We start from the raw sequence: 24240 nt of genomic DNA, 5'->3' as shown, positions 1-24240 counted from the left end.
TTTATCCCTTCATCTGTCAGTGGACATCTGGGCTCTTTCCATAGTTTGGCTATTGTGGACATTGCTGCTATAAACATTTGGGTGCACGTGCCCCTTCAGATCACTACATTTGTATCTTTAGGGTAAATACCCAGTAGTGCAATTGGTGGGGTTGTAGGGTAGCCCTATTTTCATCTTTTTGAGGAACATCCGTGTTGTTTTCCGGAGTGGCTGCACCAGCTTGAATTCCCACCAACGGTGTAGGAGGGTTCCCCTTTTTTCTGCATCCTCGCCAACATCTGTTGTTTCCTGACTTGTTAATTTTAGCCATTCTGGTGTGAGGTAGTATCTCATTGTGTGGTTTTGATTTGTATTTCCCTGATGCCGAGGGATGTGGAGCACTTTCTCATGTGTCTGTTGGCCATCTGGATGTCTGCTTTGCAGAAATGTCTGTTCATGTTTTTTGGGGGGTATTTCATTGCAGGATGACGATGACTACTCATCATCTACAAGTTTGCTTGGTCAGAAGAAGCCGGGATATCATGCCCCTGTGGCATTGCTTAATGATATACCACAATCAACAGAACAGGTGACTTTCCTTTTGTTCTTCTCCCCTCCTGCCCCTTTTTAAAAATTAAAACCAGAGTTTATTCAGCTAAGGAAAACTGAATGTCTCAATTCCCATGGAAGCTCACATAGTTTAGAAATCAAGTTGTTGGAATGTCTTGATGAGAGTTGATTGGGAGGATTAGAAGTAATAACCTGATTTATTTTGTTAAGGTAATCATTTCATTTAAAAAAAAAGGAAATCATTTCGTGAAGAGTTGAACGATGTGGACATGCATATTGTCTCATTTCCCTCTGTCTTATTTTTTCATGTTAATATTTATTCTGAAATGATAGAAGATAATTCTTTCATTAGTAGGTGTTTATTAAACATTTTTACATGTCTTCTCATGTTCTGGTTTTTACATACTCTCTTTGGCTATTTAATAAAGTGGTTGTTAAATGAAGCCTGCCTCTTTTCAGTATGATCCATTCGCTGAGCACCGACCTCCAAAGATTGCTGACCGGGAAGATGAATACAAAAAGCACAGGAGGACCATGATAATATCCCCAGAGCGTCTTGATCCTTTTGCAGATGGTAATTCTTTCCCACTTTTCTATAAGTTTTCAGGAATTTATTTGTCTTAAGTTGTCTTTAGCCCTTTGATTTTTTTTGGCATGCTTATGAATTTGCTTTTCTTTTTTAAAATCCCCCTTATTATAGATATGTATATAGATTTGGTTGAAGTCACAGATGCCATATTCTTCATCTTTATAATGCAAGTTTTCTTTCCAGGTAGAAGGACAAGAAAATAATGAGCCAATGCCATAGAAACGCAAAGGGTTAAAGGTTTTTCTTTTACTTTTGTTTTGGGTACGCTTTCTATACTTGGAACAAATGTGTTTTTCTGCTCAAAATACTTTCAAACTATTGAAAGTTTTCATTCCAAATCCTAGACTTTTGGGCTTGTTACTTTTGAGAAACTGTTTCTCACATTAGAGCTCCCCTCATATTGCTCTAAATATAGTTTAGTAAATGCACCTACTTTGCTCTAAGCATACTTAAAGTTAAAACAAAAGTATGTATACAAAGACTTTGATATTTTTAATAGTGGAGTCTGTTTTGCTAATTTTAGTGTGCAGGTCAGCACAAGGGGCATAGTGAGCCTGATGGAAGCTTTCCTCAGGTGAGTTTCAAAAACAAAATTAGGTGCCTGTTTCTTAGAATTAGATTCTGCTGCAGGTTTACAAATTAGACTTTCAGCCTGCATGAATTAGTAGGGATATTCTTTTTTTACTTGCATAATTGTAATTGATTTAAACATGTATGTCAGAATTCACAGGCCCATACTAACTGTCCTTAATTTCTTTCCTACAGCAGTACTGCTATATGCCAGTCCTGTCTGCATTCTTAAGGGTGCAGTTCAACACATCCTCTCTAGATTATGGTGAAAAAGTATTCCAAAGGAGGTCTTATCAGAGCTAGTGTCAGAAAGAATGACACTATCAATTGGGCATGATCTTCAGCATAGGAAATGTCTTGGAATTTTATTATTTTTTCCTAAATTGTGATGCTATACTACCGGTATAGCTAATTATCACATTTCTAAAACATAGTGTGCCTCTGTGAATCTTGTTATATACTGTTTGGGCTTCTTTAAGATATTTTGAAGTTTGAAAGCAAATGCTGAAACTCGAACCAAGAGACTAACACATCTCTTTGTACACCACTTTTCTTCTGTGTGCAACATAATAACTGGTAGAAGTAATATATTTCAAGTAATATGTTTCCGATTGTAATTTATACTTTCTAAGAAAATAAAAATGTTTTTGGGTCAACGAAACTTAAAAAGAATGAAGCCCTTTTTAGTAACATGACATCAGAGTAAGATGATAGGTGTATTTTAAAAGTCAGATTTTCTAAACTGCAACTGTTTTAGAACGTTATATGGAGAACTTCTCTAGATATAGTTATTTGTAGTCAGGATTTTAACAGCTTGCAACAGGTAATGTTTTGAATATAAATATCTTTCCAAAGTGTTACTAATGGTAAAGAGATAATTTTCTAGGCTTCTATTCTGCTGCTTGAAGTCAGAACTGCTGATGGAGACAAAGGCACGAAAGTGTACGTATTCCGGATTAGCAACCCAGGAACCCATCACTTCTGAAGACTCTAAACTGTGCTGTCATTTTGTTTTTATATGCATTAAAATATTTGTTTTAAACTGCTGTAGATATGTTTGTGTTCAAACAGGTTAAATTGATCAGCAAACTCAATAAAAAGTAAGATGTATAATTATTAAAGCTTTCCATCAAAAAATAAATTAAATGATTATGCAATAACATAACATTAGAGCAGGGCAGATAAATCATTTTAACCTAATTATCTTTTATTTATTGTACTCTTGTCCTGTTGCTGTTCTTTTCTGCAGGAGGGAAGACCCCTGATCCTAAAATGAACGCTAGGACTTACATGGATGTAATGCGAGAACAGCATTTAACTAAAGAAGAGGTGTGTGAGCGTGGTTTTTCTTATTTTGGTGGTTGTGGAAGAATGTAAAAAGAAATTTCAGATTGAGAGACTTTTATGTTTTCCTTTTTATTTGTTGCACAAGTAATATTTTTAATAGTATTAATAAAAATTAAATTGAGAAAGAACCCTTACCCAAAATTCTTTCTCCTCCCAAATTAAACTTTTCATACTTCTGTGTCCTTTTCTAGTCCTTGGCCCTTTGGCTGTATGTCTGGGTGTGTACACATACATGTAAATATATGTGTAGCTATACACAGACATTTATCTTGTGGTTATATCTGGGGGGAGGATTGGTGGTGTGTGTCTGAAACAGATGGCTGAGGGAAAAGTCATATAGTTAAATCATTCCTTGAAAAGCTTCTAAAATCTTCCATAAGATTCAGTTTGGATATGGGTAGAGAATTCTGAAGGATTCTTATTGACCTGCGGTGATAGCTCCTTTTTTTTTTTTAAAGATCTTTATTTATTTGACAGACAGATCACAAGTAGGCAGAGAGGCAGGCAGAGAGAGAGGAGGAGGCAGGCTCCCTGGTGAGCAGAGAGCCCGATATGAGGCTCAATCTCAGGACCCTGGGATCATGACCTGAGCCGAAGGGCAGAGGCTTGAGCCACTGAGCCACCCAGGCACCCCTCCATTTTGTTTTAATAGTAAGCCTCCATAACATTATTACAAATATGTAATGTGTCACATGGAATAAGTGCGGTAATGGAACCTTATTAAAAATCATGGGGTAAATTAAATGTACATTTGTTACAACTACATTGTATATGATTTACGTAGTTATAATTTTTTTAAGTTTCTGCTTTTAGCCACTTTTCTATGTTACTACATAGTCTGAACTGTTACATATGTGAATTTTAAATGAAATTTCTTCAATGAAAGCGTTACTCTGTAAGATTTTACTTCACTATTTTTAAAGTAGGGTGCTCTGTGTTACAAATTCCAGAGGTGCTCATCTTCTGTTCAGAAAGACACTGTATAGAACTAGAAATACAGAAAGGAAAGGGAAATCAGGTGGGACTCCCAGTAGCATAGAAAGCAGAACAAGCCAAGACAATGACATTAAATTGAATGACTGCTGATTATATGAAAATATGTTAAAAAGGTTTTGGAGATACTCAATGCCTGTTGAAATATTTTTAGAGAGAAATTAGGCAGCAGCTAGCAGAAAAAGCTAAAGCTGGAGAACTAAAAGTTGTCAATGGAGCAGCAGCGTCTCAGCCTCCCTCAAAACGAAAACGGCGTTGGGATCAAACAGCCGATCAGACTCCTGGTGCCACTCCCAAAAAGCTGTCAAGTTGGGATCAAGCAGAGGTAATTTATTTTTATTTTTAATGACGATTGTTACTATTTTTGGATTTTCTGTCCCACATGGAGTGTGTTAGCCTACTCTTGTTGACATCAAGTTAACACAGACCAGGTGGCTCAAACAATAGACATTGATTTTTTTCACAGTTCTGGAGGCTTGAAGTCAATATCAAGGTGCCAACAAGGTTGATGTCTGGTTAGAGTACCCTTTGGCTTGTAGAAGGTTGCCTTCTTGCTGTGTCCTTACGTGGCCTTTTCTCTGTGTGTGCATGAAGAGAGTAAGCGAGGTCTCATGTCTCTCCAAAGGACACCAGTGCTGTCAGGTTATGGCCCTAACCTTAGGACCTCATTTAACCAGATTACCTCACTAAAAGCCTAATTTCTAGATAAAATGACATTGGTGGTTAAGGGCTTCAACATAAGTTTTTTGGGGGGAAGACACAGTTCAGTCCATAACCTGGAATAAAGGAACGTCCCTTCTGGAGTATTAAAATAGATACTTCAATATGTCACATTGTGGAGGTTGAGTACAGTATGGTGATCTTCATTTTCGAGATGGATAATTGAACCACCTGACCACTGGTGTCACGTGGGTAGGGCTACCGCATTACCTTAGTCAGTTCGTTTTCTTAGAGAACATGTTTGGGGATTGTTTTTACGGTTTTATTTGTTTAAACTTTTTCAAAATTGTAAAATAATAATAACATAAAATTGCCATTTTAACCATTTTACAATGTACAGTTTGGTGGCATTAATTACACTCACAAAGTTGTATAACTATCTCCACTAATTTTGAAAGTTTTTCATTACCTTGAGCAAACAGTAATCATTAAGCAGTACTTCTCTATCCCCTCTAGCCCCAGAGAAAATTTCAGAAGAAGAATATTTCCTTGAGAGCTTTTTTTTTTTAAAGATTTTATTTATTCATTTGACAGAAATCACAAGTAGGCAGAGAGGCAGGCAGAGAGAGAGAGGAGAAAGCAGGCTCCCTGCTGAGCAGAGAGCCCAATGCGGGGCTCCATCCCAGGACCCTGAGATCATGACCTGGGCCGAAGGCAGAGGCTTTAACCCACTGAGCCACCCAGGCGCCCCTCTCCTTGAGAGCTTTTTAGTTGAATTTGTTTCCTGTTTTTCCTTTCCAAAGTAGAAATAATAAAAAACCTTAAGCTGTTCCCACTATGAAACTGACCAATATGCCTATGTCTGTTCTCATTTACTCCTTTATTTCTGAGTTCTAAGTGCAGGTTGAACAACAACTTTACATACTATTTCCCATCCCCATCCCCTGTTACTACTCAGAGACTTTGTGTAACGTCAGTTTTTTCTCTGTACTCCAGGTTATTATCAGCAAACACTTTGTACCCATTTTTCTCTTTAAAGAACAAAACACTACAGGACACCATCCCTTGATCCTCACATCCCCTTCCAGGGACCACCGCATTTCTGGCTCTTCACCACAGAGTGCTTTGAATGAGTTGTCTAAAGCTGCAGTCTCTGCTTATGCCACTCCACCAAAACATCTCTTGTCAAAATCACTTGACCTCCTGGTAAATTTGGAGATCAGGTCTCAGTCCTCATCCTGTATCATAACATCATAGATTCTATCATTTATCAGTGGCATTGACCATTACTTGATTCCCTTTTCTTAGGTTCTGGACTTCAGTCTCTCCTGTCCTCCTCATACTTTCCTCACTGACTCCTATTCCTCAGTCTTGTTTGCTGGATCTTCCTCAGCTTCCTTTAACTTGGGGGTTTTCTAGTGCTCAGTCCTTGGACCTCTTTTCCATCTAAATGCATTCCATAAGATCTCATTCCTGTCTACATATACCATCTCTGTAAGATGCTCCCAAATGTACAAATCTATCCCCTACATGTCCTGAGTTCCTGGACTTGACACTTTGATTTCGATGTTTAATAGACATTTCAGAACGAGTGTTTCTTTCACTTACCCTTTCCGCCCTGTTTCCATGTCTGTTGGTGTGAGCCAGATCCTTAGAGTCATGTCGGTGTCATCCAGTAGTTACTCTCTTGTCCCAAATTCTATCCATAAATAAATTTTTTTGGCTCCACCTTTAAATATATTCGGAATCTAACCTCTTTTTATTACCTCTGTCTCCACCGCCCTAGTCTTAATCACTTACTTTTTTTTTCCCCAAAGATTTTATTTATTTGACAGACGGAGATCACAAGTAGACAGAGAAGCAGGCAGAGAGAGAGGAGGAAGCAGGCTCCCTGCTGAGCTCAATCCCAGGACCCTGGGATCATGACCCGAGCTGAAGGCAGAGGCTTTAACCCACTGAGCCACCCCCGTCAATAATTTTTTTTTAAGTTTATTTATTTACTTCAGTAATCTCTGTACCCAGTGTGGGGCTCAAAATTCATGACCCTGACATCAGAAGTTGTATGCTCTTCCACCTGAGCCAGCCAGGCACCTCCTAAGGTCACTGTTTTAGTATAAGATTACTGCAGATTTATTTACACACCATGACAGTATTTTCCCAAACCCAGAATTGGAATATAATAAACCTAATAATTTCCTCACACTTGAGTTTAAGGTAGACCTTGAGGAGTTCCCATTTGCTTGCTGATATGTGAGAAGATTTGGTTCTCTAGAATATGTTATTATTCAATTTATTATTTGTTTTAAAGATTTATTGATTCAAGAGAGCAAGAGTGCACAAGCAGGGGCAGAAGGAGAAGCAGATTTGCCTGCTAAGCAGGGAGCCTGACGTAGGGCCTCGCTCCCAGAACCCTAGGATCGTGACCAGAGCCACTCAGGCACCCCTAATTATTATTAAATTTAATTATGTAATTGACAATGCTAATTTTAAAAACTGGGAAAGAGAAACTTGTGCTGTTATTTGTATGCTCATGAAACCTAGACACGAGAATTTGTCTTATAAAACTGTAGAGTTTCAGATGCTGTTTTCTTTCATTGTGCTCGTTTAACACAGCTCCACCCTAAATCAGAACTGTGGGAGTTACAGTGGATAGTACGAAGAGTTTATTTCCTACCGGATCAGCAGGAGAAGCAGTTGCCAAATAGGAAATTTTGAGCAATTTATCTGTTTCACTCACCTAATTGAAAATTTCTCAGCTCTGAATGATACATAGAATCTTCTTAATGCAAAAAAAAAAAAAAAAAAAATTTTGAGCCTTCAATTTGTTGTGGTATTTATGCAGTTTGCAAGTATAAAGCTAAATGGAATTCTTGTGTTGGATAGAGCATCCAATTTTAAATTTAAAAAGTGTATTACAAAACCTGTGGAATACTGCAGCGTCTTAAATACAAATTTTGTTTGCCTAACACTGAAGCACCTGCTGCTTTGATACTGTATTGTCTGCACTGTGCAAGTTGTTACCACGGGCTGTCGGATGCCTTGCATCACCTACTCCTTGTCTCCATTCGAACGATAATGGGAGAGCTTTGATTACTTCACTCTACTTCTGATGGTTTTTTCCCTAGTCCTGTCAGCATCAGTTCGAGAATAGCACAGATGTGACTGTAAACCTCAGGGTTTGAAGTTATCTGACAATATCTAGTTATATGATGATTACCCAGGTGATCCAAAACATACTTAGATTAATTAAACACACAAGAAATTGAACAGAAACACTAAAATAGTATCTTAGTGAAAACTCATAGATAATATGTCTCTAAGCACAATTTGGGAAATAGTGCTGTAATTTAAAGTTGACATTTTTTTTTTTTAAAGATTTTATTTATTTATTTGACAGAGAGAGAGATCACAAATAGGCAGAGAGACAGAGAGAGAGATGAGGAGAAGCAGGCTCCCTGCTGAGCAGAGAGCCCTATGCGGGACACGATCCCAGGCCCCTGGGATCATGACCTGAGCCGAAGGTAGAGGCTTAACCCACTGAGCCACCCAGGCGCCCCTAAAGTTGACATTTTTGATCTCAGATCTAGATAGAGAAGGTTTAGTGATTTTCTCAGAGTTACGGAGCTACTAATGATATATCCAAGGCTTATACCCAAATACATTTTTTTTTAAGGTAGGGCTTTTTTACTGCTTCAGATTATTTTTACATTGTTTTTAGTCAGACATACTTGCTATGAAGAAGGTATCTCTTAAGCAGGACAATTTACTCTCATTTATACAGAATAAGACTAAAACATTTGTTTGCAATTTTTTTGGTAGAAATTTTCTAGTAATTTTTGTGTGGCTGTGTAGGTATATGAAATCAAGTGTCTTTTGCTTTGTTAAGACCCCTGGACATACCCCTTCCTTAAGATGGGATGAGACACCAGGTCGTGCAAAGGGAAGTGAGACTCCTGGAGCGACCCCTGGCTCAAAAATATGGGATCCTACACCTAGTCACACACCAGCGGGAGCTGCTACTCCGGGGCGTGGGGACACACCTGGCCATGCAACACCAGGCCATGGAGGCGCAACTTCCAGTGCTCGTAAAAACAGATGGGATGAGACCCCCAAAACAGAAAGAGGTACTTCTGTTGGAATCTTGGTGTGGTTTGTGTTTGGGTGAGATACTGACTTGAATGAGTGTATGATATGTTTATAGGAGGAAATCTGTTCACATCTCTAGTCCTGGGTTAGAAAGGCAAATAATCAGTCGCTTTGGGGATAAAGAACTAAGGAGATCATATGCCTCAATTCTTTTCCCTTCTTGAAAACATACAATGTACCATTTTAGCCATTTTAAGTGTAGCGTTCAGTGGTGTAAAGTACAGTCGTAGTGTTGTGCAGCCATCACACCACTGTTCATTTCTAGAACTTTTTCATCATCCTGAACAGAAACTCTATACCCATTAAATGATAACTCCCCATTCCCTCCTCTTCCCAGCCCCTGGGAACCTCTGTTCTATTTTCTTTTTTTTTTTTTTTTTTTTTTAAAGATTTTTTTTATTTATTTGACAGAGATCACAAGTAGGCAGAGAGGCAAGCAGAGAGAGAGAGAGGAGGAAGCAGGCTCCCAGCAGGGAGCCTGATGCGGGACTCGATCCCAGGACCCTGAGATCACGACCTGAGCCGAAGGCAGCGGCTTAACCCACTGAGCCACCCAGGCGCCCTGTTCTATTTTCTGTCTATAAAAATTTGCCCAAATCTCTTGGTGTTTTTTTGTGTAAACTGTTTTAAGCTATGTTTTATTAATTTTTCGTGAGAGTAGTTGTGAGAAGTTAAGATTTATTTATTTATTTATTTATTTATTATTATTATTTTTTAAAGATTTTATTTATTTATTTGACAGAGATCACAAGTAGGCAGAGAGGCAGGCAGAGAGAGAGAGGAGGAAGCAGGCTCCCCGCTGAGCAAAGAGCCCCACGTGGGGCTCGATCCCAGGACCCTGGGATCATGACCTGAGCTGAAGGCAGAGGCTTTAACCCACTGAGCCACCCAGGCGCCCCAGATGTTAAGACTTAATAGTACATCTGTTACACTAAAATTTTATAAAGGATTTCTAATGATATGGGAGAGGGCTTAACATAGGAAAGAAGCAGTTTAGAATTGGACATGGGGCATAATCTCAACTGTATAGAGAAATCAGAAGTAGCTCAGGATGCACAAAGTGGCTGTTTCTGGGTTGGGCCTTTGTGCCTGGTTAAAAAAAATACTGTGGTGTTTTCTACTCCTCAGTGATTACTGTGTTTTTGTAATTAGTGGGAAAGAAACAAAAAATAATGTAGAAGGATAAATATGAAATGAAAATTTAAACTTTAAATGGGTCTCAATTTTAAGGATATCCTATTTTTGAACTTGACTAGTTTTAATATGTTAGCTTTTTGAGAATAAACAGTAATTTTTTAACAGTAGTTAAAATGTATTCATTTCCTCTTTTTTGTTGTTTTAAAGATACTCCTGGACATGGTAGTGGATGGGCTGAGACCCCTCGAACAGATCGAGGTGGAGATTCAATTGGTGAAACACCAACTCCTGGAGCCAGTAAAAGAAAGTCACGTTGGGATGAAACACCAGCCAGTCAGATGGGTGGAAGCACTCCTGTTCTGACCCCTGGAAAGACACCAATTGGCACACCAGCCATGAACATGGCTACCCCTACTCCAGGTAGATAATCTCCCATTGGAAATAATTTTTTTCCCCCGGAAGTATTTTGAATTTTTTTCCTCTTAGGTATTCTGTTTGCTATTAATGCCTACTTTTAGCAAGAATAACTGGATTAAAAAGTTTTGGTTTGATTTTATAATATGAAGCAATTAAAATTATAATTGATATTAACTGTCTTATATCCCAAGGGCCTATGTAATGATAAAGACATGCACTATAGATTGTAATGGAAATTTGCTCTTTTGGTAGGTCACATAATGAGTATGACTCCTGAACAGCTTCAGGCTTGGCGGTGGGAAAGAGAAATTGATGAGAGAAATCGCCCACTTTCTGATGAGGAATTAGATGCTATGTTTCCAGAAGGATACAAGGTAATAACAAGTATCGGTTTGGTGATATTTAGGATGTGGACTTCATTTAAATGTTTTTTGAAGAAATTGATTGGTCAAGTTTGTATTGGCCTTGCCCAGATTTACTACTGCTGTTCCATTCTTTTAGCTATTTCCAAGTATATTTCAGTTCCAAAAAGTAATGAGAGATGAAAAAAATGAATGGCATGAAGCTTTTATTACTTTTGGAAGGTGAGAAATTACAAGGACTTCTAGGACTGTACTTTGCTTACTGCTGCCTTCATGTGGAATAGCTTGAGGCTTTAGTTCATCAACTGTTGGAGATTGAAGCTCACACTTGGTCACAGTCTTACTTTGTGCCTCACAAGATTTTGTGTACTTAAGTTCTGGATTGCAGATAAGCACAAAGGATATTCTCTTTACCATAGCAGCTTGAAGTTTATTTTAAATTACAAAATTTTTGAAGTACCCGGGGCTCAGGAACCATTTGCTGGTCTAAAGGTAGCCTGTGGTCGTGTAACTGGAACGTAAGACATCTAGATGGCCTTTCCAGAGCCTTATGTTGCCAGTGCCTGCTGCTTTTTAAGTTTGTATTTGTCTGTTTTTCACCTTGTTAGATTTATATTAGAGTGTTTTAAGTGTGCATGAATTTTATAGCCTTCGCATAATGCTATGGAAATAGATGTTCTACAACTTACTGTTGACTGCCTAAATGTCTTCTCAGCTGCAGTCATGATTTTCTCAGTATCAGTAGGAGAGAAAAATCTTCGTGAAACTTAGGAGAAGTTTTTGGTTTAATCAAATGGTGTATTTTATAGGGCTTTGGTAAATATTTTACTTTTGGTTTTTATGCATTTAGTTTTATACACTTAAGTCATTTTTGTTCAACTTAAATATTAATATTTTAAAAAAGTGCAGAGATTTATTCTAATGGTTTTTCATTTTATTAAAATTAACGGTCTGTTTGCACTTTGTGAACTTACTTCCATTTATGGCCTGTCGGCTCATCAGCTTGTTTATATAGGTTAATGTTTGAAAGTGATCAGAATATTGTAAGCCTGCTTTAGGTATCTCATTTTCTGACATTCCTAATATTGTTAATTTATATTTCAATTAGGTCAGAAATATGAATGGTTGTCATACAGATTTTAAACATAAGAGCCCAAAGATGGGATCAGTGTTTATTCTTGCTTCCAAGCAAGAAGTGTCTAGCTAATAAACTGTAGGATACTTAGTGTAAATATTACTTACTGTGTTCTTATGTAAAATAATGAAACTTTATAAAGTCAAGAAAATCCTAAACTGTCTTTTAACTGTACTAGGTACTTCCCCCTCCAGCTGGTTATGTTCCTATTCGAACTCCAGCTCGGAAGCTGACAGCAACTCCAACACCTTTGGGTGGCATGACTGGTTTCCACATGCAAACTGAAGATAGGACGATGAAAAGCGTTAATGACCAACCATCTGGAAATCTTCCATTTTTAAAACCCGATGATATTCAGTACTTTGATAAACTTTTGGTGAGTGGTAATAGCAGAACTAAAATACTACTTTTTACTTAGGACTTCAAATTGCAATATCTTAATCTACCTTTACATTTTCTCTGTTTACTCTTAGGTTGATGTTGATGAATCAACACTTAGTCCAGAAGAGCAAAAAGAGAGAAAAATAATGAAACTTCTTTTAAAAATTAAGAATGGAACACCTCCAATGAGAAAGGTAAATACCAGTTCACTAAGTCATCAGGTTCTCCGTAATTTTATGTTTAGAAATCTGTAATTAATCTTTTCATCTTTACCAAGGGCAAAGTGTAAGAGAAAGAAAGGTGTGTAGTATGAGGGATTTAGCTTTTTAATCAAACAATTTATGCTAATAAGGATGTTGAAAAATGAGATTCTCCTTTTTGTTCTCAGGGCCTTTAAAACATGCTGAAGACACTAAGGTAATTAGTGGAATTATGTGAGGAATTACATAATACCATGTAATCTGAAAATGGGCATTGCTTTAGTGGAAATCGAGGAGTTTTATATTATACCCTGTGGCTCCCATTATCGTACTAAATTATTACGCTTTTTTGAATTAACTGAAAACATTGAACTTCTGTCACAGGAGTTCAGAGTAATTTGATGGGAATGTACTCATACTACCCTGTGTAAGATGGCTCTGAAGTTTACACTAAAAATATTAAGTTAAAGAAAATCATGGAGTAATTTGTTGTTCAGAACGCTTCAGTATAAAGGATTACAACTTTTACTCTTCCCTTTCTTCCCCAGGCTGCATTGCGTCAGATTACTGATAAAGCTCGTGAATTTGGAGCTGGTCCTTTGTTTAATCAGATTCTTCCTCTCCTGATGTCTCCTACACTTGAGGATCAAGAGCGTCATTTACTTGTGAAAGTTATTGATCGAATATTATACAAACTTGATGACTTAGTTCGACCATATGTGCACAAGGTTTGTTCTCCTCAAGTAGTGTTTCTGCTGGTTGAATATTTTTTAATATAAAGGGAATTCGTGGATTTTTAAAATCAGCTTATTGTATTTGTGAAATTTTAAAAATTCTGAAAACATAATAATAGCCAAGGCATCCATTCATAGTATAAAGGGAAATTTCAGCCCGTTGCAAGACATTGAGTTAACCAGTATTAAATTTACATGTCCTGAGACCCTTTTCTTTGCATATGCGTACATTACACATATACAAGTATGTGTATATATATATATATATATATATATATATATATAGAAGGAACTTTTTGTCATTTTCACAATGGATTCCTGTATTCATATTTTTTCATTTGCTTTTATTGGTATAACATTAGGATGAGAAAAGATGTGTGTTGGTAGCACGCCGTTTAGCATTAAGGATCCATCTTTCTGCTAGTGGTAATAATGGCTTAGAATTGTAAAATGGAGATTGATGTATAAGTTACTATCTTCTAAAATGTTGACTGTTAATCTGTGTGATTAATAGTTCTCCCCAGTTTTTATCTTAATATTTGTCTTTGTATATCTTGAACTTGCATAGTTACAATTTTTAATTCATCCCTTGATTAATACAGTCCATAATTACATGTTTCCTAGTAAAACATGTTTTGTACACTTGTGTGTTTAAATTACATAAATGGCCTATAATACATTTTTTCTATATGTATATAATTTTGTTACAGGAGTATGGCATTAGTAATTGGTGTAAAAATGTAGCTCTTTTTCTTTTTCAGATCCTTGTGGTCATTGAACCATTGTTGATTGATGAAGATTACTATGCCAGAGTGGAAGGTCGAGAGATTATTTCTAATTTGGCAAAGGTATTTACATTGTATTTCTAGAGAAGAAAGTTTGTCTTCATTGATGGAATTATTTGATTATATAAAGAGTTAAGGGTTAAAAAAAAAAAAGTTAAGGGTTAATGTTATCAGCTTATGACTATCCTTATTTCTTGACTTTTTAGGCTGCTGGTCTGGCTACTATGATCTCTACCATGAGACCTGATATTGATAACATGGATGAGTATGTCCGTAACACAACAGCTAGAGCTTTTGCTGTTGTAGCCTCTGCCCTGGGCATTCCTTCATTGTTGCCCTTCTTAAAAGCTGTGTGTAAAAGCAAGAAGTCCTGGCAAGCGAGACACACTGGTATTAAGATTGTTCAGCAGATCGCTATTCTTATGGGCTGTGCCATCTTGCCACATCTCAGAAGTCTAGTCGAAATCATTGAGCATGGTAAGTTGTAACATAACTTTGTCTTTTATAAGACAAGTGTCCTGAATTTGGCTTACTGATTTGGAGGGATAAATGGAAGGGCTTTAACTATATCAACACAATATAATTTATAATAGGAATTGTAACATTATCTGCTTGTAGGCTGTGGTTCATCCTGGCTTTGCCTCATTTTGTCCGATGTGAACAGATTCTTCAGTCTGACACAATGGTGAGGTTGTGAAAATTAGGAAATGTCACTTAGTTACAACCTGTGTTTGGTTTTCTAGGTCTTGTGGATGAGCAACAGAAAGTTCGGACAATTAGTGCTTTGGCCATTGCTGCCTTGGCTGAAGCCGCAACTCCGTATGGTATTGAGTCTTTTGATTCTGTGTTAAAGCCTCTGTGGAAGGGTATCCGCCAACACAGAGGAAAGGTGGGTTCACCAGATAGATTTTATTTTTCATTTGATTTCTACTCATTGAGGTTAAGGGAACTTTAATTTATTAAGTATGCAAACTTTTTATTTTAAAATAGGGTCTGGCTGCTTTCTTAAAAGCTATTGGGTATCTCATTCCTCTTATGGATGCAGAATATGCCAACTACTATACCAGAGAAGTGATGCTGATCCTCATTCGAGAATTTCAGTCTCCTGATGAAGAAATGAAGAAAATTGTGCTGAAGGTAATTGTTACAAATTTTTATCCCAGATTTGTTAATCAAGTTGGATGTGTTTTATGGTTCAAAGAGAATGTTAAAGCACGTTAAAAAAAATAACTGTTGTGTGTTAAGCCAGGCCAGTTTTACTATTATTTTTTAACCTTTTAGGTAGTAAAGCAGTGTTGTGGAACAGATGGTGTAGAAGCAAACTACATCAAAACAGAGATTCTTCCGCCCTTTTTTAAACACTTCTGGCAACACAGAATGGCTTTGGATAGAAGAAATTACCGTCAGGTAAACCTTCATTGTAAAAAATATTTTCAAGGTATTCCTGGCTCTCTCAGTCCGTAGAGCCTGTGGCTCTTGATCTCAGGGTTGTGAGTTCAAGCCCCACTTTGGTTGTGGAGCCTACTTCAAAAAAGAATATTTTCAAAAATTCTTTCCGCTAATTTTTAAGTCAGTTCAAATAAATGTTACATATTATTTTTTGCCCTGGTTACCTCACAGTATGTGCTTGATTGTGAAAGGAAATGAATTTTAGTTAGCCAGTTAATTTCCATTTTGATTTTGCATGCTATGATCAATTCCCAACCAGGAATTAATGTCTTTGTCTAGTTGAACGAAATGCTGAACCTGTCTAGGTAAAAACATGACTACAGTCTTACTTAAATCACTTTGACATATACCCACAGTTGTGGTGTTTTTTTGGGTCATTTTTCTTTTTAAGGTTTTTAAAACAGGAGTTAACTGTTCTCAGCATGCTTGCTAACCTGAATATATCTAAGGGGTTCTTTTTTCCTTCCTTTCTAGTTAGTTGATACTACCGTGGAGTTGGCAAACAAAGTAGGTGCGGCAGAAATTATATCTAGGATTGTGGATGATCTGAAAGATGAAGCTGAACAGTACAGAAAAATGGTGATGGAGACAATTGAGAAGATTATGGGCAACTTGGGAGCCGCAGATATTGATCATAAACTTGAAGAACAGCTGATTGATGGCATTCTTTATGCATTCCAGGAGCAGACTACAGAGGTATTATTACAAATTATATAATGGCAGATTGCTGCATTCATGTTTGTAAAACACATTAGTTTTCAAACAAATAATTATTACTAAAAAGTAATTGAGTTTAAAATTTTTAAAATGCTCTTGGTCTCATTTCAATTTTCTACGGAATACTCTTCTACTTTAAATCTTTAGATTTCATTTTGTTAAAACAGTACTAGCATTTTTAAACTAGTCAGTCACAAATTGACTTCTAGTTCTCAGCGTAGTTCTAAAATTTAACTTCCATTTTCTTTTCTTAGGACTCAGTAATGTTGAATGGCTTTGGCACAGTGGTCAATGCTCTAGGCAAACGAGTCAAACCTTACTTGCCTCAGATCTGTGGTACAGTTTTGTGGCGTTTAAATAACAAATCGGCAAAAGTTAGGCAACAGGCAGCTGACCTGATCTCTCGAACTGCTGTTGTCATGAAGACTTGTCAAGAGGTAAACTTTTGTGTGAGAGTCTTACTTCTTCACCAGATAGTTTCATGTGAATAGTAACATTTTAATATTATTATTATTTTTTATTACAGGAAAAATTGATGGGGCACTTGGGCGTTGTTTTGTATGAATATTTGGGTGAAGAGTACCCTGAAGTATTGGGCAGCATTCTTGGAGCACTGAAGGCCATTGTAAATGTAATAGGTATGGAATTTGCTGGTCATGTAAGAATTTTTTTGTTCTGTTCCTCTAACTTCGTTTTTTTGTTTGTGTGTTTTTGTTAAAAGTAAAATACAGAATCGTATTTAGGAGTTGAATAATGGTTTCTGATATTTTGTTTTACTTCAAAATTATAGTGAAGTTGGGATGTCCCAGAAGTCTTAATTGTTTAAACTCATTTATATTGTACTTTAAAAAGAGAAAAGAGAAAAGAGGACAAGGTTAGGACCTGTAAGAGAGGTGGGAATAGTTAGAATTAGAACTTAAGAAACTTTGAAGTTGGAATAGAGATTTCCTAATAAAAATAGTATCTCACCTGAAATGTATTCAGGGAGTGAGAGGAGACAATGCTGAAGTTTGAGTTTCAGGACAAAATATTATATATTTCTTTAACCTTGAATTAGTACATGATTATGGCAGGTTTTTCTGTTTGCTGTCATGTTCCAGGAACCTAACCAGGGAGAAAAGTGAGTTTTTCAAGTTGTTGTTTCATTTTATTTATGTCTAATTCTTTATCCATTCAGTTTCCTAACCCAAAGTGAAGACACAAGTATATTACAAATGCTCTTGGGTATGGAGCGCAGAGATTTTATTATTTTAGGACGTTATGGTGAAGCAAACAAATGGTGTCTTTTGTTTAATCTTTCATTCCAGTTGACGTGACTGTTGGGAAAGTGACTTCTGTATGGTTTAGAAGAGCCAAAATAACCTAGCAGGAGGTCAGAATAGCTGACTCTGGTAGCCACTGTTTCTCTCAGTTTATTTCGTAAGGGTCTTTTATGCAATATAGGAGATCTTTGAACCATTGCATTTACATATAATCCCCAATTTACCCCTGACTTCTATACTTGAAGATAGCTGTTTGCTAAAAATCAGTTACTTGGCCACTGTGGGGCTCTGCTTTGCAGGGAGTTTTAAACCATATTGTTAATAAGGGAAACATGGGGAAAGCAATGGAGAGAGAATCAGAGCAAGCAGTTCTAGTTAGAGCAAGAGCCCCCTGCCAGCTGCCTCCTTTTTTCTCTCTTCATAGGTGTAAATACCATCCAAGTATGCCCTGCATTGCAGGGAGACTGGAGATCTGTTTGTTTTGCAGTTAAAGGGTAAGGGGGCCCTTTCTGGAAAATTTTGCTTTAATTTACATGTCTACCTCTGGCTTATAATGTTGTGTATGGCCGGAACATAAACCGTCCCCATATTTAAATGTGAGTGTACAAATACATTCCAGAACCAGATAAAAGTTTTTTTTTGTTGCCGAGTATCCATCATTCTTTAAATCACTTCACTAATTTCTCTCATTTCTATGCATAATCAGAAGTTTTAATAAAAAGTTAAAAATTCTGAGTCTGGTCAGAATCGGGAGCTTTATCTTTCCATAGGCAGCTGTAAGTTTATATTTATGCCTGGTCGTGTATATTATATTGCTGAGTAAAAGGTGAAATGAACAAAGGGTATAGTTCAGATGTTTATTGATAGTGTGTTGACTTTTGTTAAATAGGTATGCATAAGATGACCCCACCAATTAAAGATCTCCTGCCTAGACTCACCCCCATCTTAAAGAACAGGCATGAAAAAGTACAAGAGAATTGTATCGATCTTGTCGGACGTATTGCTGACAGGTAAGCAGATTATGTAAACAGTTTTATGAGCTGTATGGGTTTTCACATTTAGCCACTTTTTATTTACTGCAGATTTGCTTAATGTTGCCAATATAACTATATATGGTAAGACTATCCAGTGAAATTTTTAGTGAAATTTCAATTTGGGTGGTAATGAGAGGAGGCAATATGGTTTTAAGATTAAACCATCCTTTTTGAAGAGTAATGTTTTTATTTAATGCTTAAACTGAGTAGGTGATCGTGTTTTGAGAACTGAATTGTAAGTTTACCTTCAAAAATGTCTTGTTGCCACCAAAAAAAGTAACTTTTTTCTTAAATTAGGGGAGCTGAATATGTGTCTGCGAGAGAATGGATGAGGATTTGCTTTGAGCTTTTGGAGCTCTTAAAAGCTCACAAAAAAGCTATTCGGAGAGCCACAGTCAACACATTTGGCTACATTGCAAAGGCCATTGGGTGAGTATTACTTACCTTTATGTATGTATTTTTAACTTTGTCATAAACCCATAGTGTTAGAAAAGCTTCTGTTTCTGTAGTCATTATCTAAAGGCACGGTGTCAGTAATACAGTTGAGAAGTACATCATTTAACCACTGACCTTCAGTTTTTGAGATGTTTTCTTAAATTTCAGATTGAATTAAAATCATTTTAGGGTTTTTTTTTCTTTTTAATTAAAGATGTATTTATTTATTTGTTTTTAGAGAACAAGAGCAGGGGGAAGGGATAGAGGGAGAGTCCTAAGTGAACTCCCGCGCTGTGTGTGGAACCCACTGCAGGACTCGATCTCAGGATCCTGACATGACCTGAGCCAAAATCAAGAGTCAGATTCTTAGCTAGCTGAGCCCCCCCAGGTGCCCTTAGATGGAGAGTTAAAATTTAATCACACCTCAGATATTTTCAGAAGGAAAACAGTACCATCTTTGGAGTAATTTCAAATTTCTGTTGGTCTTTTTCAGGATATTGTTTAAAATGTTATGGCCAGTTCTTAAGAAAACAATCAGCATAATTTAAGTCTCATGTTAATGCTTGTGTGTTGTTGTTTTTTTAAAGATTTTACTTACTTTGAGAGAGAGAGAGAGAGAGAGTAAGCAAGCACAAGCCTGGGAAAGGGCAGAGCGGGGAGAAGCAGACGCCCTGCTAAGCAGGGAGCCCGCCATGGGTCTTGATACCCGGACCCTGAGACGTGTGCTGAAAGTAGACACTTACAACTGAGCCACCCAGGCACCTCAGTGCTTTGTGTTTTAAAAATAATTTTCTAGGGATGCCTGGGTGGTTCAGTCGGTTAAGCATCTGCCTTTGGCTCAGGTCATGGTCCCAGGATCCTAGGAATGAGTCCTGCATTGGGCTCCTTGCTTTGCGGGAAGCCTGCTTCTTCCTCTGCCTCTGCTTCTCCCTGCTGCTCGTTTGCTCTCTTTCTCTCAGATAAATAAATTTAAAAAATAATTTTCTAAAATGAATCCACAAACAACTGAAATTATATCTATTAGATAATCTATGGTTATTTGCTTCCACTTCATCAGAATCAAACTAGAAGAAAGTCTTTTTGGAAAATGAGATACCATATATACATGTAGCTTAGTAACAGAAAACATTTTCAGACAATAAAAGAATAAGAAGACAAAGTCTCTTCACCATCACCCTCTTTTGGTAGCAGTAATAATTTATTTCAGCAGTGACACATTCAAGATCTTTGCAATGAACAGCCTTTGTGCATTTTTTTTTTTTTAATAGCTCCCGTGTCTTTCTAAGTCTGTGGTAAAATAAATGCTTGAAGACGTATAGATGTAATAAAGTTACGTGGGAGGGAAGATGAGAAAAGGAAAGTGATCTTGTGTGTTGGGGCATGAGAGACCACGGGTTGGATACTGCCAAGCTCTAGTGGCCGTGTTTTGACCACTCTAGAATCGTTCATTCTAATCATTTAATTAAACTTCTTTATATTAGGAAGTTTACTAAAGACTAAAGATTACATTTGATAATGAATCCATTGAATTTTTTTCATTAAGAGATACATTTTTAATTCTTTTTTAAAAATATTTTATTTGTTTATTTGTCAGAGAGGGAGAGAGCACAAGCAGCGGTAGTAGCAGGCAGAACAGGCCGGAGAAGCAGGCTCCCCACTGAGCAAGGAGCCTGGTGTAGGACTCAATCCCAGGACCCCGGGATCATGACCTGAACCAAACACTTAACATACTGAGCTACCCAGGTGTCCCTTTTACTTATTTTTAAAATGTCTATCTATTTATACTTTGCAGGGGAGGCAGCAAAGCAAGGTGTATTGAGTGATAGCAAAGTGATAGTACAAAGTTCCCAAGGAGGTGTAGGGGACCTTGAGAAGGTTGCCACTTCACAGGATACTTAATGGAAATGAAGTTCTTGGGTGTTTGGGCCGCTCAGTCATTCAAGTATCTTGCCTTCAGCTGAGGTCATGATCTCAGGGTCCTGGAATCAAGCCCTGCTTTGGGCTGTCTGCTTTTCCCTCTCCCTCTGTGCTCTCCTTTCTCTCTCTCTCTCTTTTTCAAATAAATGAAATCTTAAAAAATAAGTAAAAGTTCCTAGTATTTACCATAAAGTTATATTCCTTTGCACTTTCTTCTTTTCAAAAAAAAAAAATTGATTTATAATCTGACAGTTTGTTGACGCATTGCTTTTTTTCAGCCCTCATGATGTTTTGGCTACACTTTTAAATAACCTCAAAGTTCAGGAAAGGCAGAACAGAGTTTGTACCACTGTAGCAATAGCTATCGTCGCAGAAACATGTTCACCCTTCACAGTACTACCTGCCTTAATGAATGAATACAGAGTTCCTGAGCTGAATGTTCAAAACGGAGTGTTAAAATCGCTTTCCTTCTTATTTGAATATATTGGTGAAATGGGAAAGGACTACATTTATGCTGTAACACCGTTGCTTGAAGATGCTTTAATGGATAGGTAAGTGACCTAAATTAAATGCAACAAAGTAGTTGTAATTCTTCCTTTAGAACTTACTGGAATAATTATTATATGACCTGTTTATTGGGCAATTAGCAAATTTTTATGATTAGCGGATTTTTATGAAACTGAACATGACTGTTCAGATAATATAAACGCTATATTGGTTCCCCACATGTTCTTTTCCAAGTACCCCCTCATCTTTTTAATCCCCCTTTCATATCTTCGACCAAATACATTTCGAAAAGTAGTAGTTGATATGCTTTTGTTTCAAAAATTAAAGTCAAATATAGAGGAAGTGATAAGTATGAACCTACTGATGTGACAAAGAGACCTGATCTGTTTAGCTTTATGTTACTGGATGTGAAGCAGAGATTTCCGTTAGGCTTTTGAACTTCTGAACATTGCCACGCCCCTCCCCTTTCAGGGCCCCGCTTGTGCAGAGAGCGGCCATTAATCGAGCACTGCTTGAGTTGTTGGACCGACTCCTGATGCCTCTGTCTAGACTGATGAGGGGCTTTATGTCCAAAAGTAACTGAAGAATGTAAAGGAAGGGTCAGGGTCCAGGTAGTGGGCATGACTGTCTTGGCTCTTTATTTTTCAGGAAAGATAAGCGATTCAAATTGGAGCCAGTTCAGTTACTTTTGTGTACAGATTAAAGTTACTCATTTATCCCCTTCCGAAAGGGAGACTTACTAGGACTGAACAAGTTACCACAAGGTATAAATGCAAGTCAGAGACAGAGCAAGAACCGTGCTCTGTAAAAGTCTGGACACCGTGGGCCCAGGAAACTAGAAGCACGTTGTTCATACTCCTCAGTGAGGCGTGCCTGATTGTCGTAGCGCAGGCAGCCTTTGAGGTGTGTGCCCCGAAGTTAAATATTATATTCTTTGTACTGTTAAGTTGAGGTGCAGCTCACTGAAAATTACTAAATGAGAGGAAACAGTACTTCATTTGGGGAAGTTATTAATGAGGAATATTGCTTTGCCAGGAGGTCTAATCAATGAAGCGTTATTACAGTGACGATAAGAAATAGAGTCGTCAATTCAGTGTGTTTTCTTAATACCTTTAAGGTATTGTTAATTTCCTTTGAAGTCAAAGAGCATGAACTTGTTCTTTATCCCCCCGCCACAGCCTTATTACCTGATGTTTGTACTCAGTTGGGTAATTGTAGAATAACTCAGTGATTTGTCATAAACATAAATGCAGTTAACATGGGATGTTTGAAAAAAGTTTTGGTCCTTCTCCCCAAATTGCATTTCTGAATGAAGGCAGGCAAATACTTGTAAAATTAACAGTGTGTCTTAACAAAGAGCTTTTGTCCCCCCGTCCTGTTACAGGGACCTTGTACACAGGCAGACGGCTAGTGCGGTGGTGCAGCACATGTCACTCGGGGTGTATGGATTTGGTTGTGAAGATTCACTGAATCACTTGTTGAACTATGTATGGCCCAATGTGTTTGAGACCTCTCCACATGTGATTCAGGCGGTTATGGGAGCCCTGGAGGGCCTGAGAGTTGCTATCGGACCATGTAGAATGTTGCAGTATTGTTTACAGGTAAAGTTACGATTTTAAGGGTTACTCAGTGCAGAAAATAATTTAGTGGAATTAAGTTACTGTTACTAATTATGAAGAGGGCATTTTGTACCATATGGGAGGACATTTGTGGGGGAGGAGAGATCACATTTTGTCTTTGCTTGTTGCAGCTTTGTACATTTGTCAGGTTTTTTTCCCTTTTAAAGGGAAGTATTTGGAATCCATCTTTTTGCTTAGTTTTGCTACGGTTATGTATGTTACTGAAAACTGAAATAAAATATGACTTGTAATTATTCTAGGGTCTGTTTCACCCAGCCCGGAAAGTCAGAGACGTGTACTGGAAGATTTACAACTCCATCTACATTGGTTCTCAGGACGCGCTCATAGCACATTACCCAAGAATCTACAATGATGATAAGAACACCTATATTCGTTACGAACTTGACTATATCTTATAACTTTATTGTTTATGTTGTGTTTAATGCACAGCTGTTTCACCTCTTAAACTTGCTTCGATTTGGTGATATAAACTTTTAAACATTGCAGATCAGGTAGAACTGGTCATAGAGGAAGAGCTAGAAATCAGTAGCATGATTTTTAAATAACCCGTCTTTGTTTTTGATGTTAAACAGTAAACGCCAGTAGTGACCAAGAACACAGTGATTACACACGCTATACTGGAGGGATTTCATTTTTAATTCATCTTTATGAGAATTTAGAATTCATTCCTTGTGTTTAAAGGGAATGTTTAATTGAGAAATAAACATTTGTGTACAAAATGCTAACTTGTGTGTGTTTTTTGAACATGACTTGTAAAATGCGGAACTTTGATGAAGTATTGGTTTGTGTAGAATAAGTGGCTTAATTTTATTTTCTGTTACCTGGTTTATAGAAAGTAGTTAGCAGAATATAAACTATATAAAGTGATGGCATCTTTGTCAAATTCCATTGTTCTGTTGATAATGACATCAAGAAGAGTAGCTTTGAGGGTTCACCTCAAACTAGCACAACCGTTCATCACCATAGAAAATAATAGCACCTTTGCTGACCTGTCTTGCATAATACTATTTTGCACTTACATAGCGCCTTTCATCTCTTGATTTCTCAAAATGCTTTATGAACATGTTTAAGAGAAGTGATTCAAGTCCTAACTCTTGAGTTAGTAGTTAGAAGGTGGGGAAGGTATCCTTACTTCAAAACTGCCTTCTACCTAAGTATTGCTAATAGAATAAGACAATCTTTGGGCTCTTTCCCGTGTCATAAGCCACTACTCAACAATGTATTCAGAAAATACTTGTTGAATACCTATTGTATACCAGTCACTGTGCTTAGTG

At 37.3% G+C, this 24240-nt stretch overlaps 1 protein-coding gene across 3 annotated transcripts in view; it reads left to right on the top strand.

Moving 5' to 3' along the window:
• SF3B1 (splicing factor 3b subunit 1) overlaps positions 1–23691 on the top strand; it is a 37520-nt gene extending 13829 nt beyond the window's left edge. The window contains exons 3-25 of one of the 3 annotated variants that reach the window (XM_059393121.1): positions 464–568; positions 1009–1123; positions 2958–3037; positions 4203–4373; positions 8595–8832; positions 10199–10411; positions 10661–10782; positions 12084–12281; positions 12379–12480; positions 13035–13214; positions 13982–14068; positions 14212–14482; positions 14749–14894; positions 14996–15142; positions 15287–15412; positions 15929–16150; positions 16426–16608; positions 16698–16809; positions 18323–18443; positions 18765–18896; positions 21098–21370; positions 22711–22927; positions 23206–23691. In XM_059393121.1, the coding sequence (XP_059249104.1) occupies positions 464–568; positions 1009–1123; positions 2958–3037; positions 4203–4373; positions 8595–8832; positions 10199–10411; positions 10661–10782; positions 12084–12281; positions 12379–12480; positions 13035–13214; positions 13982–14068; positions 14212–14482; positions 14749–14894; positions 14996–15142; positions 15287–15412; positions 15929–16150; positions 16426–16608; positions 16698–16809; positions 18323–18443; positions 18765–18896; positions 21098–21370; positions 22711–22927; positions 23206–23364 (3720 nt within the window). In that variant the 3' untranslated portion in view covers positions 23365–23691. Of the gene's footprint in view, positions 1–463; positions 569–1008; positions 1124–2594; positions 3038–4202; positions 4374–8594; positions 8833–10198; positions 10412–10660; positions 10783–12083; positions 12282–12378; positions 12481–13034; positions 13215–13981; positions 14069–14211; positions 14483–14748; positions 14895–14995; positions 15143–15286; positions 15413–15928; positions 16151–16425; positions 16609–16697; positions 16810–17857; positions 17928–18322; positions 18444–18764; positions 18897–21097; positions 21371–22710; positions 22928–23205 lie in introns of those variants that run through there. The other 2 variants (XM_059393122.1, XM_059393123.1) reach the window with 2 other exon arrangements.
• The last annotated feature ends 549 nt before the right edge of the window (positions 23692–24240 follow it).

The sequence above is a fragment of the Mustela nigripes genome, chromosome 3 (assembly GCF_022355385.1).
Source record: "Mustela nigripes isolate SB6536 chromosome 3, MUSNIG.SB6536, whole genome shotgun sequence".
Lineage (NCBI taxonomy): Eukaryota > Metazoa > Chordata > Mammalia > Carnivora > Mustelidae > Mustela > Mustela nigripes.
The sequence above is the reverse complement of the archived record's forward strand: the minus strand, read 5'-3'. Positions and strand labels throughout refer to the sequence as shown.